The sequence below is a fragment of the Mustela putorius genome, unplaced genomic scaffold, assembly GCF_011764305.1.
Source record: "Mustela putorius furo isolate JIRA1106 unplaced genomic scaffold, ASM1176430v1.1 tig00003858_pilon_pilon_pilon, whole genome shotgun sequence".
Taxonomy (NCBI): domain Eukaryota; kingdom Metazoa; phylum Chordata; class Mammalia; order Carnivora; family Mustelidae; genus Mustela; species Mustela putorius.
The window spans coordinates 4,476,316-4,493,468 of NW_025422010.1; the positions used below are offsets into that span (position 1 = coordinate 4,476,316).

The following is a 17,153-nucleotide window of genomic DNA, read 5'->3' on the forward strand; positions in this document are numbered from 1 at the left end:
ATGAGGCATGCCCCAAGTGTCAAGATGAGGACAGGGCTGGGAAGGGAGGACAGAGCCACCCAGTGTGCCCGCCTCCCCCGGGGCTCCAGCGTCCGCCTCCCTGGGGCTCCAGCGAACCTCGCCTCCTTCTCACTCTCGCTGTTTCTCTGTGGAGACTTGGCTCCTCCGAAGGCTCAAGGCTCATCCTGGGGTGGAGGCGCCGACTGAGGCAGAAAGGCAGGGTACAGGATGCTCCTGGGGCAGGACTTTTCTTTGAGACCCCTGAGGCCAACTCTAAGCGGACACTTGAGGCAATTCCCAGCGGATCCATCCCGAAACATAATGGGATCAGGTAAAGCCGGCTCTTCTCTGTCTGTGCCCTGGGCAGCGCAGCCTAGTTCTGCCCTGATCCAAACTCTGTTTCTAGGAGGAGGGGGGTCTCCAGGGCTCCCTGCACCCACATCCTGTGGGTTCCTGCCTGGATCCTTCTGCATATGCATTTGCTCCCTGAGAGCGGGAGACCCACGCTGGGGACCGTGGTGTCGTGCCCCTAGTCTTCAGGAGCAGCTGAGCGCACGCATTGAGGGCTTTGCGTGGGCCAGAGGGGCACAAGGGTGCGCAGGTCCATCCAGGGCTAGGAGCAGAGACCTTGGAGGGAATTAGAAGCAGCCTTCCCAGCGCTTTAGGTGTGCCTTTACCAATGGACACAGGGTGAGAAGTGGGGTCCTGCCAAAAGAGAGTTAAGGTGCCAGTGGTGACAGCTCCCCTGGGGGAGACACGTGCACTCTCCAGAGGCGGAGCCAGGCGGGCAGCCCGCTAGTCAAGACTCTCCAGGGGGCCACCTCCTTCACACTGGGGAGAAAACCTCCGACACAGGGCTTGCTTCAGGCAAAACTCCAAAGTTGCTGGGGGTGGGGGGTGGGTGGCTGAGCCTTCCAGGGTAGCGCTGGGGCGCAGCCGAGCGCCCACGTGGGACCCCGTGCAGGGCCTAGAGGGAAGCAAAGACTGCAGCTGTCCCGGTGCCGAGGGAACGCCGCGGGGTCAGCCTCCTCCCCTCTCCCGTCCTCAGCCGGACTTCTGGTCACCACCCCGTACCTACCAGCGCCCCAGCAACGGCCAGCCTCGGTTTTAGGGCCTGTAAAATGGTCTCATAGTAACCCTGACTTCGCAGCCAGCCGGGCCTCAAAATGCGGCTCTGGTCTTTTCTTTGCTCCCCAGGCAGAGGTGAGGACGTCGCCCCCGAGAAGGCGGACCCCGGGCTGCTCCCGACGGCCGGACCTTCGGCCCTCCCGGTCCCGCGCAGGCCGGCGCCCCGCCAGGCCTCTTACCTCGCGGTCATGGAGGCGCGGCCGGCAGGGGGAGCGAGGCGGAAGGGAACCGTGGCCGGCCAGGTGAGGGAGAAAGGCTTCCCGCGGGCGGCGGCGCGGCGTGCGCGTGCGGGACCGGGTGTGCGGAGCGCGGGCCGGCGGGCCGGCGCGCTCCTCCGGGCTGCCGGGGCCGGGGCGGGGGCCGGAGCCGGGGCGGCGGCGAGCGCGCGGGCGGGTTGCGGGGCGGTGGAGCGCAGCGCGAGAGAGGGCGGTGCGCGCCCCAGGAGGGACGGAGGGTGGTTCCGAGAGGCGCAGCCGGGGTGGGCGGGGGAGGCAGCGACTCCGCCGCGGGCTGGAGGCTCGGGAGGCCTGGCGCTTCGAGCGCTTCGGTCCCCTCCAAGTTGAGGGCTCCAGGAGGGTCCGGGCACTGAGCAGCGGGGTCGGGGGTTCTGCAGTCGCGCGGGTGAGTATCCGTCGCGGGTGGAAAGGGGTCGACCACGCGACGACGGAGCGGCCCGGGTGAGACCCCTCACCTCTTCCCGGCGCCCTTTTCCTTGACCAGGGTTTGCCCACCCCACAGAGTCATCTGCTCCTGCACTCTCACCCTCCCAGCCCGGCCCGGCCGGTTCCAGTTCCGGCAGGAAGGGGTTAATGAGGGGTTGGGGGGATCATGCGCTAGCCTCCACCACCTCAGTCCGGGAGGGCCAAGGGCCTCAGGACGGTGCCCTCGAGGCCCAGCCAGGAAGCCCCAGGGCTTTTCACTTTCACTTCTCCCTTCTCAGTATTGGTGTCACCCCTTCCACTCCACATCTGGCCATTGCCCTTAGGTATGTGCCCAGATACACACGGGAGGCTTCCCGGGTGCACAGGACACAATCACTAGCATCCCCCATGCTGGGGCAGCTTGCATCCCAGATAATGCACAACCACACACAGGAGCACCTCCCAGACGCCCCTACACACACACACACACACACACACACACACACACACATGGGCCCGCACACTCAGCCAGCGCTACCCATGGCCTCTTTGGGCTTGGACTGCCAGCATGAGGTACTCCTGGTGACACTGCCCCGTGTGCCTTTCTGGGTGTTAACTGCCAGCAGTGGGCACGTCTCGTGGGACACTGCCACGACCTGGCCACACTGATGTCCCCTCCCAGCTGGGCTTTCCCCTCCCACAGCTTTTCCTGGGGTCGTGAAGGCAGTGGGCTGCCCTTCTCCGGGAAGAGGAAGAGGGACTTTAAGCCCTGCTGGTTCCACATCTCACTCCCCTCCGGCCCTACCCATAGGTCCCATAGGTCAGTGTCACTGTCACAGCCCCCAAATAGCCACTCAGGGCTGAAGGTACGCTCTGGCAACAGCTTCCCTTTCCTTCCACACTCCACAACTACAGCCGCAACCAAGGAGGCAGGTAGGGGAACTCATGGCACAGGAAGTCACACATACCACACCCCAGTCATATACCCACATGCTCCCGCACGCGTGGCACTCACTGCCTCATGCTCTTTCCTGGTCCTCAGGCCCAGAGGCCAGTCCCTTCCTACTGGAGCGTACTCCCCAGTCCTGGGTTCCTGAGCCTTCCCCACTTCTACCCAGCACCCTCTCCAGCCTGGGGTCCGAGGCTTGGGCATTATAAAAGCCCTGGAAGAGGGCCCCTGCCTCCTACCCCCATCCTAGGCAAGGGAGGTGCAAAGGCCTACAACATGGTTGCAGGCTGAGAAGCTTTAGAAACAGAGGCCCCCGGACTGCCAGAGCCTCAGTGAAGGGCCAGAGAGGCTCCTGGGAGGCTGAGAGACTTAATGCTTTGCTGGGGACACTCTGGGCTACGAAGCCGTGGATGCCTTGAACTCGTCAGCAAAGGCCTCGGGGCAGTAGGTGAGGGAAGACGCAGGCCAATTAGGCCCTTAGTGTCCTGAATGCCTGGGCCTAGAAGCCTTGAGGCCTTAGGGTGGGCCTTGCCTCACTCTGCTGGGCCTGGCTGGACACCAAGCCAGCAGGGCCTTTCCAGGTGGGCAGGGTAGGTGGCAGGGTTCAGCATATAACCCGGACCCAGTGGCCTGAAGTCCTCCGACGTGTCCTCGGCTCCCTTGGCCGGTGCAGGCCCCGCCCCCGGCCCTCCCTGCGCCCGGCCGGTGCGCGGGGAGGTCGGAGGAGCGGGCACTGCCCACCCTCCGGATGTATAAGCGTCCTGGCCAGAGGCGGGTGGTGCGCGCGCGGGTGCGCGTGACACTCGGGCTCCCGGGCTGCGCGGCCTGGGCGGCGTCCCTCTGCTCGGGGTCCCCAACCACAACAGTGAGCCGGCTGAAGGGGGTTGGGGGGGCGTTCGCTGGGCTGGGTCCTATTCCGCCGCGCTGAGGGACGGACGACGCCACAGCTCTGGGGTTGTCCGCCCGTGGCCAGTGCTGGGAGCCCGAACTGCCCTCTCCCCACCCAGGTGCAGGGGCAACCAGGGAGGAGGAGGCGGGAGGGGCGGAGGGCAGGAGCATGGCTGAAACCAGGCGGCCCCACGGTGATCCATCCGTGTCTCCCTGACACTGGCTGAGGCTGGGCGCTCCCCGTGTAGCTGCTTCCACTCAGGGTCTGTGGAACTCGACAGTGGCTTCGCCGGACAGAGGGAGCACTGGCATCGGTGGGAACAGTGGGTTGTTTGAAGGGCGCTGGTCACGGCGGTCCCTGGGAGCAGAGGCCAGGGGCAGGGAGCTTGAAAAACAGAAGGGCCCCAGGCTCCCAGGGCGCTCCACCCATCTGGGCCCCTCCACTGCCACCATCCCGGAGTGGGGGGCCGTGACGCCATAATCCCCTGGGCCCAGGGCCGGAGGCTGTGAGTGGCACCGCAGGCCCCCGCCCCCGGGTCCCGTGGGCTGGGCCGGCCTCGGTGCGCCTGGGTGCACGCAGTCGGAGGCGGCGCCGGCCAGGCCGCCCGGGCGCCTATGGACGCGCGGAGCCCGCTGTCTCCCCGGGCCAGCGCGTTCAGCATCGCCTCTCTGGTTGCAGCAGAGGCCGCAGAGCGCACCGTTCGCCTGGGCCCCCGGTCCTCCGACCAGGCGAAGCTTCGCCGGCTGTTGGGATCCCCGGCCGGGATGCACTTCAGCACCGTCACCAGAGATATGGAAGGTGAGCCGCCCCGCTGTGTCTGTAGGGACCCGCCCGCCAGACCCCCTGCCACTGCTGCCGTGGGGCCAAAGCAAAGAGTGTTGGCAGGGCCCGAACACAGAGTAGGTGGAGGGAGCCCTGGCAGAGGGGGCTCCAGACTTCCAGCAACTCTGGAGCAGAGAAGAAGGGCAGGCATCCTGCCCAAAGCCTGTGCACCCTCCAGCCTGGGGTCCCAGCTGTAGAGCCCCACAAGCAGGAGACTCAGGCCCAGAATAGGACTTAGTGGAAGACAAGAGGGACAGGAGAGGAGGACGGGAGAAAGGTGGCAGCAGGGGCCGCAAGCTGGGAGAGGCAGAGGAAAGGTGGCAGGAGAGGAGAATGTCATAGAGTCTGGGAACGGGGGAAAACGAGAGAGAGAAAGTGGTGAGGACAGCGGGAGGAGAAGAAATTGAGAAGAGAGAAAACTCCAAAGGAAGGTCGGAAAAGTGAGAAAGGTGAAAAAGAAACAGAGTGAGAACGAAAAAGAAGAAAGTGAAGGGAAATTTAAGGTAGAAAATAAAGTCATAAAAGAGGGGGGAAAGCTTGAGAAAATCTCCAGTTTTTATTTTGTTAAAAAAAAAAAAAGAGGAAAAAACCCCTGAATAACAGGAAAAGACCTACAGAAATAAGAGGCAAAAGGCTGACTGGAAAGAAAGACGAAGTGATGAAAAATGAAGTGGAAAGAAAGGAGAAGGGCAGAATTGGAGAAAGAAAGAGGCAAAAAATAAAACAGAAATAAAGAGAAACGAAAGAGATAGTAGAAGAAGGAAAGAGGATTAGGAGGGAAATTTTCATCGAGGAAGACAAAGGTAAAGAAATAACAAATTGGAAAAAGAGCCTGGAGAGAGAAAGGAGAAATGCAACGCGGGAGGGCGGCAGAGCGAGGGGCGGCGGACGGCCCGGCGCTCTGGGGAGCCGGTCCGGGCGGTCGGGGGGCCCGGGCCGAGCGAGCCGCGGCGGGCGGGCTGGGGGCCGGGGAGGGGGGAAGGAGCGGGGGAGGGGCGAGAGACGGGGGAGGGGAGGGAGGCCATTGTCTCGGCGCTGGGGGGGGCGCGGGGCGGGGCGGGGCGGGGCGCCTCCTCGGGGCCGGCCCGCGGTGTAGGGCGGCGCGGCCCGGGGCGCAGCGCAGCGCAGCGCCCGCCACTCGGCCCGGGGCGCGGGGCAGCGCTCACCTCGGCGGCGGCGGGGCGGCGGCGGCGGCGGCGGCGGCCCGCGGGTCATGATCTCCGCCGTGTCCAGCCCGTGGCTCACTCAGCTCTCGCACTTCTGCGACGTTGCAGCCTTCACGGCCAGCAGCCTGAGCAGCCTGGGGGCCGCGGGGGGCTTCCCGGGCGCCGCGTCGCCGGGCGCCGACCCGTACGGCCCGCGCGAGCCCCCGCCGCCGCGCTACGACCCGTGCGCCGCCGCCGCCCCCGGCGCCCCGGGCCCGCCGCCGCACGCCTACCCGTTCGCGCCGGCCGCCGGGGCCGCCACCAGCGCCGCCGCCGAGCCCGAGGGCCCCGGGGCCAGCTGCGCGGCCGCCGCCAAGGCGCCAGTGAAGAAGAACGCGAAGGTGGCCAGCGTGAGTGTGCAGCTGGAGATGAAGGCGCTGTGGGACGAATTCAATCAGCTGGGCACCGAGATGATCGTCACCAAGGCCGGCAGGTCAGGGTGCCCCCCTCACTGCCCGCGACCCTCCCCACGTGGTCCCGGGCTCGGGCAGCGCGCCTCGGTCCGATCCACGCGAGTGGGGCCGACAAGCGGGGTGGGGGCGCGGCCCCGCCACCTGCGGACCCCTCTAGGCGCGAGCTGGCTCTCGGTTCTCTGCGGTCCCAGCTCCGGCGACAGCCGCCCGGCGTACGGAGCTGGGCCAGGGGACGGCGCGGGCAGCCTCGGAAGGCCGGTGGAGAGAAGCCCAGCGGACCGGCTTGCTCCTCACGCAGCCCCAAGGCGCCCGCAGCCGGAAGCCCAGGGCCGGCTCGGAGCACACGGGGCTAGAGGGTTAGGCAGCTGCCCCTGAGCGGCCTCGCCAGCCAGCCGGCTTCCAGCGGATCCCACCTCAAAGGAAATTCACGTCTTTAGTTCCCCAGTTCAGTCTACACGGGTTAGATAAAGCGGAGCAGCTGGACAATTGTCTGCAAAGGTTTAGGAGAAAGTTAAGACCCTTAAAAACAGTAGGGTCCCTCCCCTGGAAGTTGCTACCCAGTTTCCTCACCCAGTTTTCTCGGGCCTAAATTTCGGGTGATTGTGGGGCCTGGCTCTGCTGCTGGGGCTCACCGCCTTCCAATTGGCCTGTATTTGCTCTAAGCGCCCAGAGAGAAGGGGAACAAGTTTTGCGATGCAACCTATTTGACCAGCAGACAAAGGCGGGTGCCGGGCTGTGTCTAATGTACACACGGAGACACCAGCTCTTCGAACACACAGCCAAGGGGAGCTCAGGGCCTGTTTGCAGAGCCTTCTCATGGTTTCTGTTTCCCTCCCGAGGCTGTCCTCCCTGGGGATCCTGGGGCCTGTGCTCAGCTTCAGCTCTGTGGGTCTTCTGCAGGCCCTCCTTACTGTCCCATGAGGATGGCACCCCAGCCTCTGGCCCGGTCCAGCCCAGCAAGGGCCGTGGTGGTGGCCAGGCTTCATCCCAGAAACCAGCATTCTGTAGCACCCACCAGCCTGCAGAGTAGAGGGTCGTAGGCCTGACTAGGAGGCCCAGCTCCATGGCCTCTGTTTTCTGCCCACTGCCTGCATGAGTTACCTATGAAGGGAAGTCGTAGGAAGGGGAGGCAGGAGCCAAGCCTCATGCTGTCCTCCAGGGCCCAGGGGCTGGCCTATAGCCGTGGCCCATCCAGGAGCTGTGGAATGTCCTTTCAAGAGCCTGGATGGGTCATAGAGTCAGAGTCCAGGGGAGGGGAGAGTTAGGTGACCACAAGGGCACAAGCCCAAATTCTCCCAGAGTAGCTGAGTCGGGGTGGGGGGGTTATAGTGGGGGGTTGGGATTTGTGTGTATACCTGAGGAAAGTAGGGAGACTCCACCACTGGGCCAGAGACAGGGCCTAAGAGTTGGGGCTGCGGGCTTTGAGGCCTCAGCCTTGCTGGAGGGACTGGGGAGCAGCCGCAGACCCAGCCGAAAGGGCGACTGGGACTCCTGGGAGCCACACAGAGGGCCCCGGTTTCACTTTGTTCCAGCCGGGAGCTTACATCCATCGCTTAGATAGAGCTGGGGGAGGCTCTGTGGAGGATTGAGACTCTCTGGGACCGAGTCTGGGGAGTCTTGCTGAGCAGGTACTGCCGACTGCGGCTAGCTCTAGACCGGACAGCCGAGAATTAGAAAATGAGAGGCCGGCTCTGTGCAGGCAAATGTGGCAGAAGCAGCCATAGACCATGCTTGGGCGCCGCGGAGACTCAGCTCTAGTGCTTCGTGAGCCATTTTTGGGTCTCTAAAAAGGGGGCAGGGGGCTGCCCTGCCACTCCGCTTGCCCTTGGCTGGGCAGGGGGCCTAGCTGGGTTAGAGTAGCTGAGGGAGAGGAGAGGAGGTGGACAGGTCCGGCCGCTGAACTCAGCGGCCAGCAGGAAGCTACCGATCCAGGGTTGGTCAAGGTGGGGCAGCCCTGCCTTCCCCCACCCGAGGTGACCGGAGGCCTCGCTGCCCCCCAGGCGCATGTTCCCCACGTTTCAAGTGAAGCTCTTTGGCATGGACCCCATGGCCGACTACATGCTCCTCATGGACTTCGTTCCAGTGGACGACAAGCGCTACCGGTGAGCGCCCAGCAGGACCTGGGAGGGTGCCCTGGGAAGCGGCTGCTGCCTGCCTGCTGTTGCCTCTGAGGGCGGCCCATGAGGACATAAGGGACCAAGGAGTCTCGGCACCTGCCCGGCTGTCCCACCGGCTCCCCTTGACCTGCTTCTTCCCCAGCCCTGTCAGACCCTCGACCTGAATGCCCCACTCCCAGTGGCTCTTGGGAACTCCCCTCAGGAGGTCCCCAGGGCTGGGCTCCTCCACGGGGCCTACAGCCTGAGACAGCTTCCCCGCCCCTGGCCAGTAGGCCCCTCGCACACAGCCCCTGCCCTTTTTCTCATCTTCTCCCACGAGGTGAGCTTGGGGTACCTTGTCCCCTTCCCCCATCCCCCGGGAACGCTGGGCCCTGGAGCCGAGCAGGAAAGGTGGGGTGGCCGCCAGAGATTATGCAGGGCGGGCCTCAGCTGCCCGGACAATTAACAGCAATTAATAAAAAGACTGTGGTCCGCCCTATGCCCGAGGCCGCCGGCGCCGCCAAATCCGGGCCGTGCAGGGGCCACTCGGAGACCTCCAGGAGGTCCAGAGCGGGCAGACCCGCATGCAGCGAAATGTGGAAATGTGGCGCCCAGAGCCCAGCCGCCTCCTTCGGTGCCGGGCTTCCTGCAGCCTTTCGTGTGTTGGGACGGAGGGAGTTTTCGGTTTTCTTCACAAACCCCTCGGAAATGCTCCCAGTCCGTGTGGCAGCTGAAGGCTCCATTTCACTGACAATGGGGAAACTCATCAGAGGCACTTTTGGGGTTCACTCAGCAAGGCCCTCTTGGTTGAGCCCACGTAGCATGACCCCCTGTTCCGGTGCTGCCCCAGGTATGCCTTCCACAGCTCCTCCTGGCTGGTGGCCGGGAAGGCGGACCCTGCCACACCAGGCCGCGTACACTACCACCCTGACTCGCCTGCCAAAGGTGCCCAGTGGATGAAGCAAATTGTGTCCTTCGACAAGCTCAAGCTGACCAACAACCTGCTGGATGACAACGGCCATGTGAGCGGTCCCCCTGCACCTCCCCAGGCTACGGCGCTCGTGCTCTCCCCCAGTGGGGGGCCTCCAGAGTCCCTGTTGGCCAGAGCTTGGGCAGGTTGGGGTGTGAATGAGGGACAGGCTGAGGAGAGTAGGCCCTTCTGGGTCAGGGGCTCACAGGTCTGGTGGCCCTCAGGCCTGGGAGAGGGTGTCACCTTGCTTCCTTCGCTCTACTCCTGATGTTTTGCTGGAAGTTTTTTAACTGGAAAGGATGGGGCTGTGTGTAGGGGTAGTGGCCGGTGGCTTTGCAGAATCCAGGCAGATGATGCTGCTTGCCTGCTGGGCTGAGCTCTGGCCTGCAGCCGCCTACCATCCACCCACCCACCTACCCACCTTAGGCCAGAAGTAGTTCTCTCTGGGACCTAGGCAAAGAAGATCGAAACCCTGATCTTTGGCCATTTGGAGTGTCTTTCCTGGTGGTCCCAGCTGATTGCAGTCTCCGCTTGAGCCCCATGGCCCGACCTCATCTGGGGAGTTCAGAGTTTTGTCCAGGTTCTCTGGGGAGTTCGTGGCCTATGAACTTTCGCCCATTTCCTAGTTCCAAACCTGCCACCTTATCTTCCAGATTATTCTCAACTCCATGCACAGATACCAGCCCCGCTTTCATGTTGTCTATGTGGACCCACGCAAAGACAGTGAAAAATATGCTGAGGAGAACTTTAAAACCTTTGTGTTTGAGGAGACTCGCTTCACTGCGGTCACTGCCTACCAGAACCATCGGGTGAGGCCCTGGGGATGGGCACATTCAATAGTTTTGGGTCGCAATTTCCAGTTGCCTGGGGGACAGAGGTTTGGACCCAAAGGTTGTAGGTCCTGGTGGAACCCAACACCCATGGATTCCCACCCTTAAGGGCCTCAGACAGCGTCCTCCCCTCTGCCGCCCGCTGGCCCAGCCTCCTATCAGCTTGACCTCTCCAGCAGCAACTGTCACTGCGGCCTGAAAGTTTGTTTTCCAAACCATTCCGGAAACTCCCCATCAGGGGCCTGATCCACGGTTTACCCAAATTCCTAGGGCACCCCCCACACACACACACATTGAAGGGTGGGCGGTGGAGGTGACCACATTCTCATCCCAGCCAGGAACACAGGGGTCTACATCCTAATCACTTGGGGCCACAAAGGGGTTCTTTAGCGAGAAAGGAGCTTCCCCATTTGGCAGGACAGAGGGACAACCTCAGTGAGGGATTTAATTGTGGGGAGGTTCTCGTCCCGGGAGGATAAAAGGGCCCTTGTGGGGGGGGGGGCTCCTCCAAGCTACCCTACCGGGGTGCCCCCACCCCTAGCGCAGGGGCTCTAGCCACTTGCTCAATGCCCGCCGGCCCCTCGCCCCATCTCCCGCCCTGCAGATCACGCAGCTCAAGATCGCCAGCAACCCTTTCGCCAAAGGCTTCCGAGATTGCGATCCGGAGGACTGGTGAGTGTCCTCTGAGGAGCGGGTAACTGCTCCGGAGCCCAGCGGGGGCGCCCTCCTGACCCGCTGCCCTTCTCCCTCTCCGCAGGCCCCGGAACCACCGGCCCGGCGCGCTGCCGCTTATGAGCGCCTTCGCGCGCTCGCGGAACCCGGTGGCCTCCCCCACGCAGCCCAACGGCGCAGAGAAAGGTAGGGCCAGGGTCGGGGGATCCGGGCCGTGGCCCTGCGCGCGCTCCGCCCCGGGTAGACGGCCGAGCCTGGTCTCGCCCGCGCCGCAGGGGCGCTCGCGGCCTTCGCGCCGGTTGCACAACGGCGGTGGCGGCGGGCAAGCGCGCACTCGCCCGCCCGGCCCGACGGCTGCGCCCCGCCCGCCCCGCCTGCCGCCCGCGGAGGGGCGCGGGCCCCTGGGAGGGCCCGGGTCTCCCGCAGATTCGGCGAGAAGGGGTGGGGAGCTCCGGAGTGCGGGCTGGCGTCTCCTCCCCGCCAGGAGCGGCGGGGAGCTCGCGGGTCCCCTCTGCAGTCCTGACCCGGCGCGCTCACCCCTCGGCCCTCTCCGCAGACGCGGCCGAGGCACGGCGAGAATTCGAGCGCGACGCGGGCGGACCGGCCGTCCTTGGGGACCCGGCGCACCCGCCGCAGCTGCTGGCACGGGTGCTGAGCCCCGCACTGCCCGGGGCCGGCGGCGCCGGCGGCCTCGTCCCGCTGCCCGGTGCGCCCGGAGGCCGACCCAGCCCTCCGCACCCGGAGCTGCGCCTGGAGGCGCCCGGCGCGTCCGAGCCGCTGCACCACCACCCCTATAAGTACCCGGCCGCCGCCTACGACCATTACCTCGGGGCCAAGAGTCGGCCGACGCCCTACCCGCTGCCAGGCCTGCGGGGCCACGGCTACCACCCGCACGCGCACGCGCACCCGCACCACCACCACCCTGCCGTGAGCCCGGCGGCCGCCGCCGCTGCCGCTGCCGCCGCTGCCGCCGCCGCCGCCGCCAACATGTACTCGTCGGCCGGGGCCGCGCCACCCGGCTCCTACGACTACTGCCCCAGATAATGCGGGCGTCCGCCGGCTGCTTCCTTGCCCGGGGTCCCCGCACAGCCCCGAGGGCCGTCGGGGTCCCGGTCCACCCAGCCCCAAGGGCCGTCCAAGAACATGTTCCTTCAGCCCCGGGAGCCAGTGCGGGTCTCCCCTTCCCCAGCCTCGAAGCCATCGGGGTCCTCCACTCTCTAGCCCCAAGGCTGTCGAAGGATCTGGTTCTCCAGTCCTGGGAACCACCGCGGGTCTCTCCCCAGCCCGGAGGGCCACGGGGTCCGCGCCCGCCAGTGCCAAAGCGCCCGGTCAGCGGCGGAAGGAAGTGATATTTATTGTTCTCCGCGAGACCGCGTCGCCCCCTACCCCCAACCCCCGGCCCGGCCGGCAGTTGCAGTGTAGACGACCCGAGAGCCCGTCTGCAGGCGGTGTAGATACGTGTAGATATTTGTAGATACTGTAGATACCGCGCCGGCGCCGACTTGATAAAGGTTTCGCCTCTTTTGGAAGTTGCCTGCGTGTCCATTTATTTGTGTCCAGTTAGACCTCACGGAGGATGTCGGGGAGAGCGTCTCCGGTCGACTCGGGGGCTTCGGGGTCTCCCCAGCTCCAGTCCCACAAGCCGAAGCGAAGCGGGTGTCCCTACAGTGCCTTCCGAGCGCCTCCTCCCGGCCCGCTCCAGAGCCTCTTCCCGGCCACGCCTCTCTCCGTGCTCTCCCCGCCCCCTCTGCCGTGGCCCCATCCGGGTTCGTTCCCAGGGTCTCCTTCAGCCCTGCCCGCCCGCTCCCCGCCCCCACTGCCACCTTGCAGCTTCATCCCATCCTCCCCGAGGCCAAACGGACTGGGGCTCCGCCCCAGCCCCAGGTGCGCAGAGGGCCCTTTTGCTTAACTCTGACAGGCAGGCAGTTGTCCCTCCTCTGGGATTTAGGCGGGCAGCCCTGGCCTGTTTTCAGAACCAATGTCTGTCCTGGGGGCTTTTCCACCGGAGCGGGAAATAACCATCGCGGCAGGACACTGTCCGTTGGGGGCTGGGAAGGGGAGAAGTTCTGACTGATGGCAGAAAGACAAAAACAGGCAGTTCTGCTGTTCTAGCATTTCCCCTGGCTGGCCCTAGCCCAGGCCCGCGTTTTCCCCTGTTTATTGACTTTGCTCCCTGTGAATGTCCCCACGGAGTGACCTGGGCAGGGGGCACAATGACAGTGGTCATGAGTCATCTTGAAACCTGTCTATGAAGCATTTTTCCCAGGCCAGGTGGTGAGGGACCGCTCCCCATTAACTCAACACCAGGGATGGGGCCAGAGGAACCCTTTGATCCCTCCCTTCCTGAGTCCAGGCAGGAAAAGCTGACAACCGGTCAACGTCAAGGCTGCTAATTTGGACACAAGATGGACGGGAAATACAAGTGGCTGAGGTTCTATCCCCTTTCTGTGTCTGTCCCAGGATGTCTGTGGCAGTTGCTGCCACATGACAGTGGCCACCTCTCCGCAGCCCGGCCAAGCATTTCCCCATGTCTATCCTAGATGGGACACTTTCTTCCCTGAATGTGTTCACCCCGGTGGCATGAGGTGACCCAAGACTTAGGAGTTGGACAGCAGGAAGCATTTCCATGAGGCAGGTCTATGAAGGGAGGGGGGTGACTAGGCTGCTGAGGAGTGAGCCCTGGAGCCAGGGTCCGCCAAAGCTTCAGAGTCCATCTAGTGCCAGGGTGTGAAGACTTGTTTGGGTGGCCAGTGGGCTGGCCAGCGGCCAGTGGTCTGTAGACATGGCTTCAGGGACTCGTAGGGACAGCTCTGGACGTCTATCCCCTATGGGCATAACCCCTCACTGCAGACCTCCCCCTGGGTGAGCCACACACGCACCATTGGGCTCCCCACTCGTGCAGCCTGTTTCCCATTTGTACCACAAATGCACCCTGCATTCTTGTCTGGGGAAGCCTGCAGGAATGATGGGCTGTGGCCCACAGAGCTAGTCTCCCCTGCAGGGGCTGGCCTCCACTCCCAGGCACCCTCTTCCTCTTTATACTTTACATTCTGCCACAGAGAGGGTCAGGGATTGAGAACCACAGTTGGAAAGGTCTCTGTTTTGGTTCTGTTTAAAGCTATAGGGAGCGGAAGCTCCCATCTGAACTGACAATGGGGCCGGGCATTTGCAGCGGGAGGGTGCGGCTGAGCACACGGTGTGCGGCTTGCCAGCTCCCGCTTATGCACCCGCTCCAAGTCATCACCCACTCGAGATGGAAAGCTGCTGCTGCTGCTGTCCAACACGGTGGCTGCTGGCTGTGGCAGGCTGCTTCCATGTTAATGAACAAAAATAGAATAAAATGAAACATTCAGTTCCTCCCTGGGTGCATTCTGAGTGCTAGACAGCACAGAAGCGGCAGGTCAGCTCTCTCGACGCTACAGGTGAGGGCTCCCCTACACTGGGGAACAGCCCCTCATGCAGGCATGGTTTTCTCTCCTCTGCCCCCATAGATGAGTTTGCCTTCCTTAAGAACTGCCCATAGATGAGATTGTGCCACAGGACACCCAGGCTGGTTGCTTTCCTCTCTGGGGTGTTGCAAGGCTCACCACGCTGCCGCCCACCCAGCGGTTCTTACTGCTGACCAGCGTCCAGTTTCCTGCGAGGGACACTTGGTGGCTTTAAGTTGGATGCTGTAAGACTCGGTGCTACAGGTGGGACTGGTCCCTCCGGGCAGCCATGCAACAGCTCAGTAGGCTGCGTCATCCACCTTCCATCCTGGGGAGGCGGTGAGGAAAGGGTGGCTCGGGCCCCTCATTTCAGAAAGGCACTAGGGCCACTTTCAGTCACTCATTCCTGACATGGGAGCTCTCCCAGGGCTGTCGCCACTGCCTGCTGTGTGGGGCTTACATTCCCTGGGGCAACTACCCCAGACTGTCCTTGACTTCCCTGTAAAGCCACTGTCCTGGCAGCTTCTATGTCCTTGCTTTGGGCTCCTCTGTGGATGCACCTGGCCTGCCACTTCCATGAGGCGCCGTGCTGCGCTGTGTGGGGGCTCTGGGCCCCTCCGACCTGCTTCCTTGTGGGCTCTCCCCTCAGAGTCTTGCTCTGGATTCCTCAGTTGGCCCAGAGGTCCCATTCTGCTCCCTTCACCTGTCTCCAGGTGTCCAGTTACTAGGACTCAAGAGGACAAGAGCTTGGATTAGAAGGGACCCCGGAGATGGGTCCAGGGACCCTCGACTCCTTAACCCTCGAAGCCCTTCAAAAAACAATGGCTGTCCCACAAGGGAAACAGGTTAACTCTTGACTAAGTAGAGGAGGGGTGGAGCCTGTCTATTCCCCTCTTCATCCCTCTGGGTGCCCTATAAGGGACCTAGGGAAGCCAAGGACCCTGGAGTGTGGTGCAGGATCCCCCCCCCCAACCAGCAGCCCAGCTTGCTCTTGTGAGAGGAGGAAGACCAAACCGGAGCCACAGGTGCTGCCTTCCTCCAGTCCAGAGCCTCTGTCTTCGATGTAAACACTCCAGCTCCTAGGAAGGCTTGGGACATGCAGCCTCTGACAAACCCACCCCCCACAGGGTCTCTTCCGCAGGCTCACGGCCAGGGCAGGGGTGCTCTGGGATGGGAGGCCCCCCGTCCATACCGCCACTAAGTAAAGCTGGCAGCACCATGCAGCTCTCCTGAGACCAGGAGATAGTGTCCCAGACAAGCATGTCGGGTGAGCTGTAGGGCACAGGCAGTTGTGGGCACAGGTCCCCGATGAGAGGCCTCCTGGAGGGGCTGGTGACATGATGTCCTGCGCAGGGAAGCATCTGGGGGGCAGAGCAGTACACTGAGATTCTGCCGTGGGATGAGGGGAGTCTGTTTGGTGGAACCTCAAGCCAGGAGTTGCAGAGGAAAAGAAAGCCTGGTTGGGGGGCAGGGAGGGGTGCCTCAGCCACCCCTCTCCCTCTGGCGGGGGAAGTCCACAGAGTGTGTGGGACCCGTATGACGAAGGGTGGGTGAGCGCGAGGCACTGCTCTCTAGGTGTGCTGTAGATCAAAGCAGTTGTGCACGCTAGAGAATTCCATGGGGCCACAGTTGCTAGGGGGTGCAGTGCAAAGCCGGCACAGCCCCGGGGAGCCACGTGCAGGCAGATGGAGGGAGGATGGGGGCCCGTGGTGCTCCTTCTAGGACAAAAGGAACCCCTTCAGTGGCAGCAGGAGTGTGGCCTCCCCTGGAGCTGGGTGCCAGGGAGACCCTACCTCCCAGCGGCCACAGGCCTTGTGCCTGTTTTCCCTTCATGCTGGGCACTGCCCCCTGCCCCGTGGGAGCAGTGTTAAGTCTCAGAGGCCCGTGTAAGCAGCGGAGACAAGCCTCTCATCCTCTGTGTGGGTTCCAATGAGGCTGTGCCGTCTCACAGGTCCCCGGGTGAGGGCAGGGCCAGGCTTCTCCATTTGGGCGCGTCTGATGCCTCTGTACAAACCTGATCCCCACGTGCCTCCCTCACCCCCAAGCCTGCCTCTGTACCGTGACATGAGCGGGATGGGGAGAGGCATGACATGGCCGCACATGCAACCTGGCCCTGGGAGGGGAGGCTGGGGTAATTCCTTGGGCTGCCCCACACGTTTTCTGTATTTGAAAAAACACACAAATCTCGTCTTCAATTCGATTCCCTATGCTGCTTGTTGTGCTCCTTCAAACCAGATGGGTTCACAAGCTGAGACTTTGCAGTCTAGGCACTTCTGCTTTACCCTCGCCGGGTCTGTGTGTTGGGAACAGAACTGAAGGTGTATTGGGAAAAGCAGCCCGCATGGGGGAGAAGCTTGGGTCTTCATACCGGTAATTAAGTTATCTTCTTAATTATAAAGAGGAATGACATTGCCTACATCCTTTATCTCTCAGCTTTCAGCTGCGTCAAGTCAGAGCCTAACCCTCTGCCTCTGCGGCCGCCACCCGTGTGTTGCCCCCAGCTCACAGAGCAGCCCTAACCGCTAAGATCTGTGCTGGGGACACGTGAGGGTCTGGGCCCCCGCTCCTGGTTGTGCCACCAAGGAAAAGGCCTTCTCATCAGTTTGTGACCCCCTTCGACAGAAACACCATCCTGACTTTCTCCTGCTGCTGGGGTGCCCTCCAGTTTCCAGCTCTTGCTCACACAGCTGTCTCATCCCAGTGAGAATTTAAGTTTCCAGAAGAACGAGATCCTATCACATGCGCACCCAGAAAATAATTTATGATGAATGAAAAACTTGTTGAAACCACAAGAGAGGGGCACCTGGGTGGCTCAGTCGGTTGGGTGTCTGCCTTCGGCTTGGGTCGTGATCTCATGCTCCCGGGATTGAGCCCATGTCAGGCTCCCTACTCCTCGGGGAGTCTGCTTCTCCCTCTCCCTCCTCACCCTTGCTCATGCTCTGTCTCTCTCAAATAAACAAATTTTAAAAATAAATAAATAAATAAATCAACCACGAGAGACTTCGTACCCATTAAGATGGCTGCTATGAACACACACTCACACACACACAGATAACAGAACACATGTGGGTGAAGATGCAGAGAATTTGGGACCCTCGTGCGTTGTTGGT

General features: G+C 62.8%; 1 protein-coding gene across 3 annotated transcripts; it reads left to right on the forward strand.

The window, feature by feature from the left end:
• The first annotated feature begins 829 nt into the window (after positions 1–829).
• TBX1 (T-box transcription factor 1) lies at positions 830–12,144 on the forward strand. 3 transcript variants are annotated; one of them, XM_045065310.1, is made up of 9 exons: positions 830–1,370; positions 4,286–4,405; positions 5,704–6,067; positions 8,048–8,149; positions 8,994–9,165; positions 9,767–9,922; positions 10,548–10,615; positions 10,701–10,801; positions 11,172–12,144. In XM_045065310.1, exons 2-9 carry the CDS (start codon positions 4,372–4,374, stop codon positions 11,657–11,659), a joined length of 1,485 nt encoding a protein of 494 aa, XP_044921245.1. In that variant the 5' UTR covers positions 830–1,370; positions 4,286–4,371; the 3' UTR covers positions 11,660–12,144. The 3 variants fall into 3 exon arrangements, with proteins under 3 accessions (XP_044921245.1, XP_044921244.1, XP_044921243.1); XM_045065309.1 differs by lacking the exon at positions 830–1,370 and adding an exon at positions 2,284–3,583; XM_045065308.1 differs by lacking the exon at positions 830–1,370 and having other exon boundaries at positions 3,607–4,405.
• The last annotated feature ends 5,009 nt before the right edge of the window (positions 12,145–17,153 follow it).

Coding starts and splice junctions, on each gene's coding strand:
- TBX1 (XM_045065308.1), top strand. CDS start 4,222: ATGGACGCGCGGAGCCCGCTGTCTCCCCGGGCCAGCGCGTTCAGCATC. Junction 6,068..8,047: donor ATCGTCACCAAGGCCGGCAG/GTCAGGGTGCCC, acceptor GCTGCCCCCCAG/GCGCATGTTCCCCACGTTTC. Junction 9,166..9,766: donor TGCTGGATGACAACGGCCAT/GTGAGCGGTCCC, acceptor CTTATCTTCCAG/ATTATTCTCAACTCCATGCA.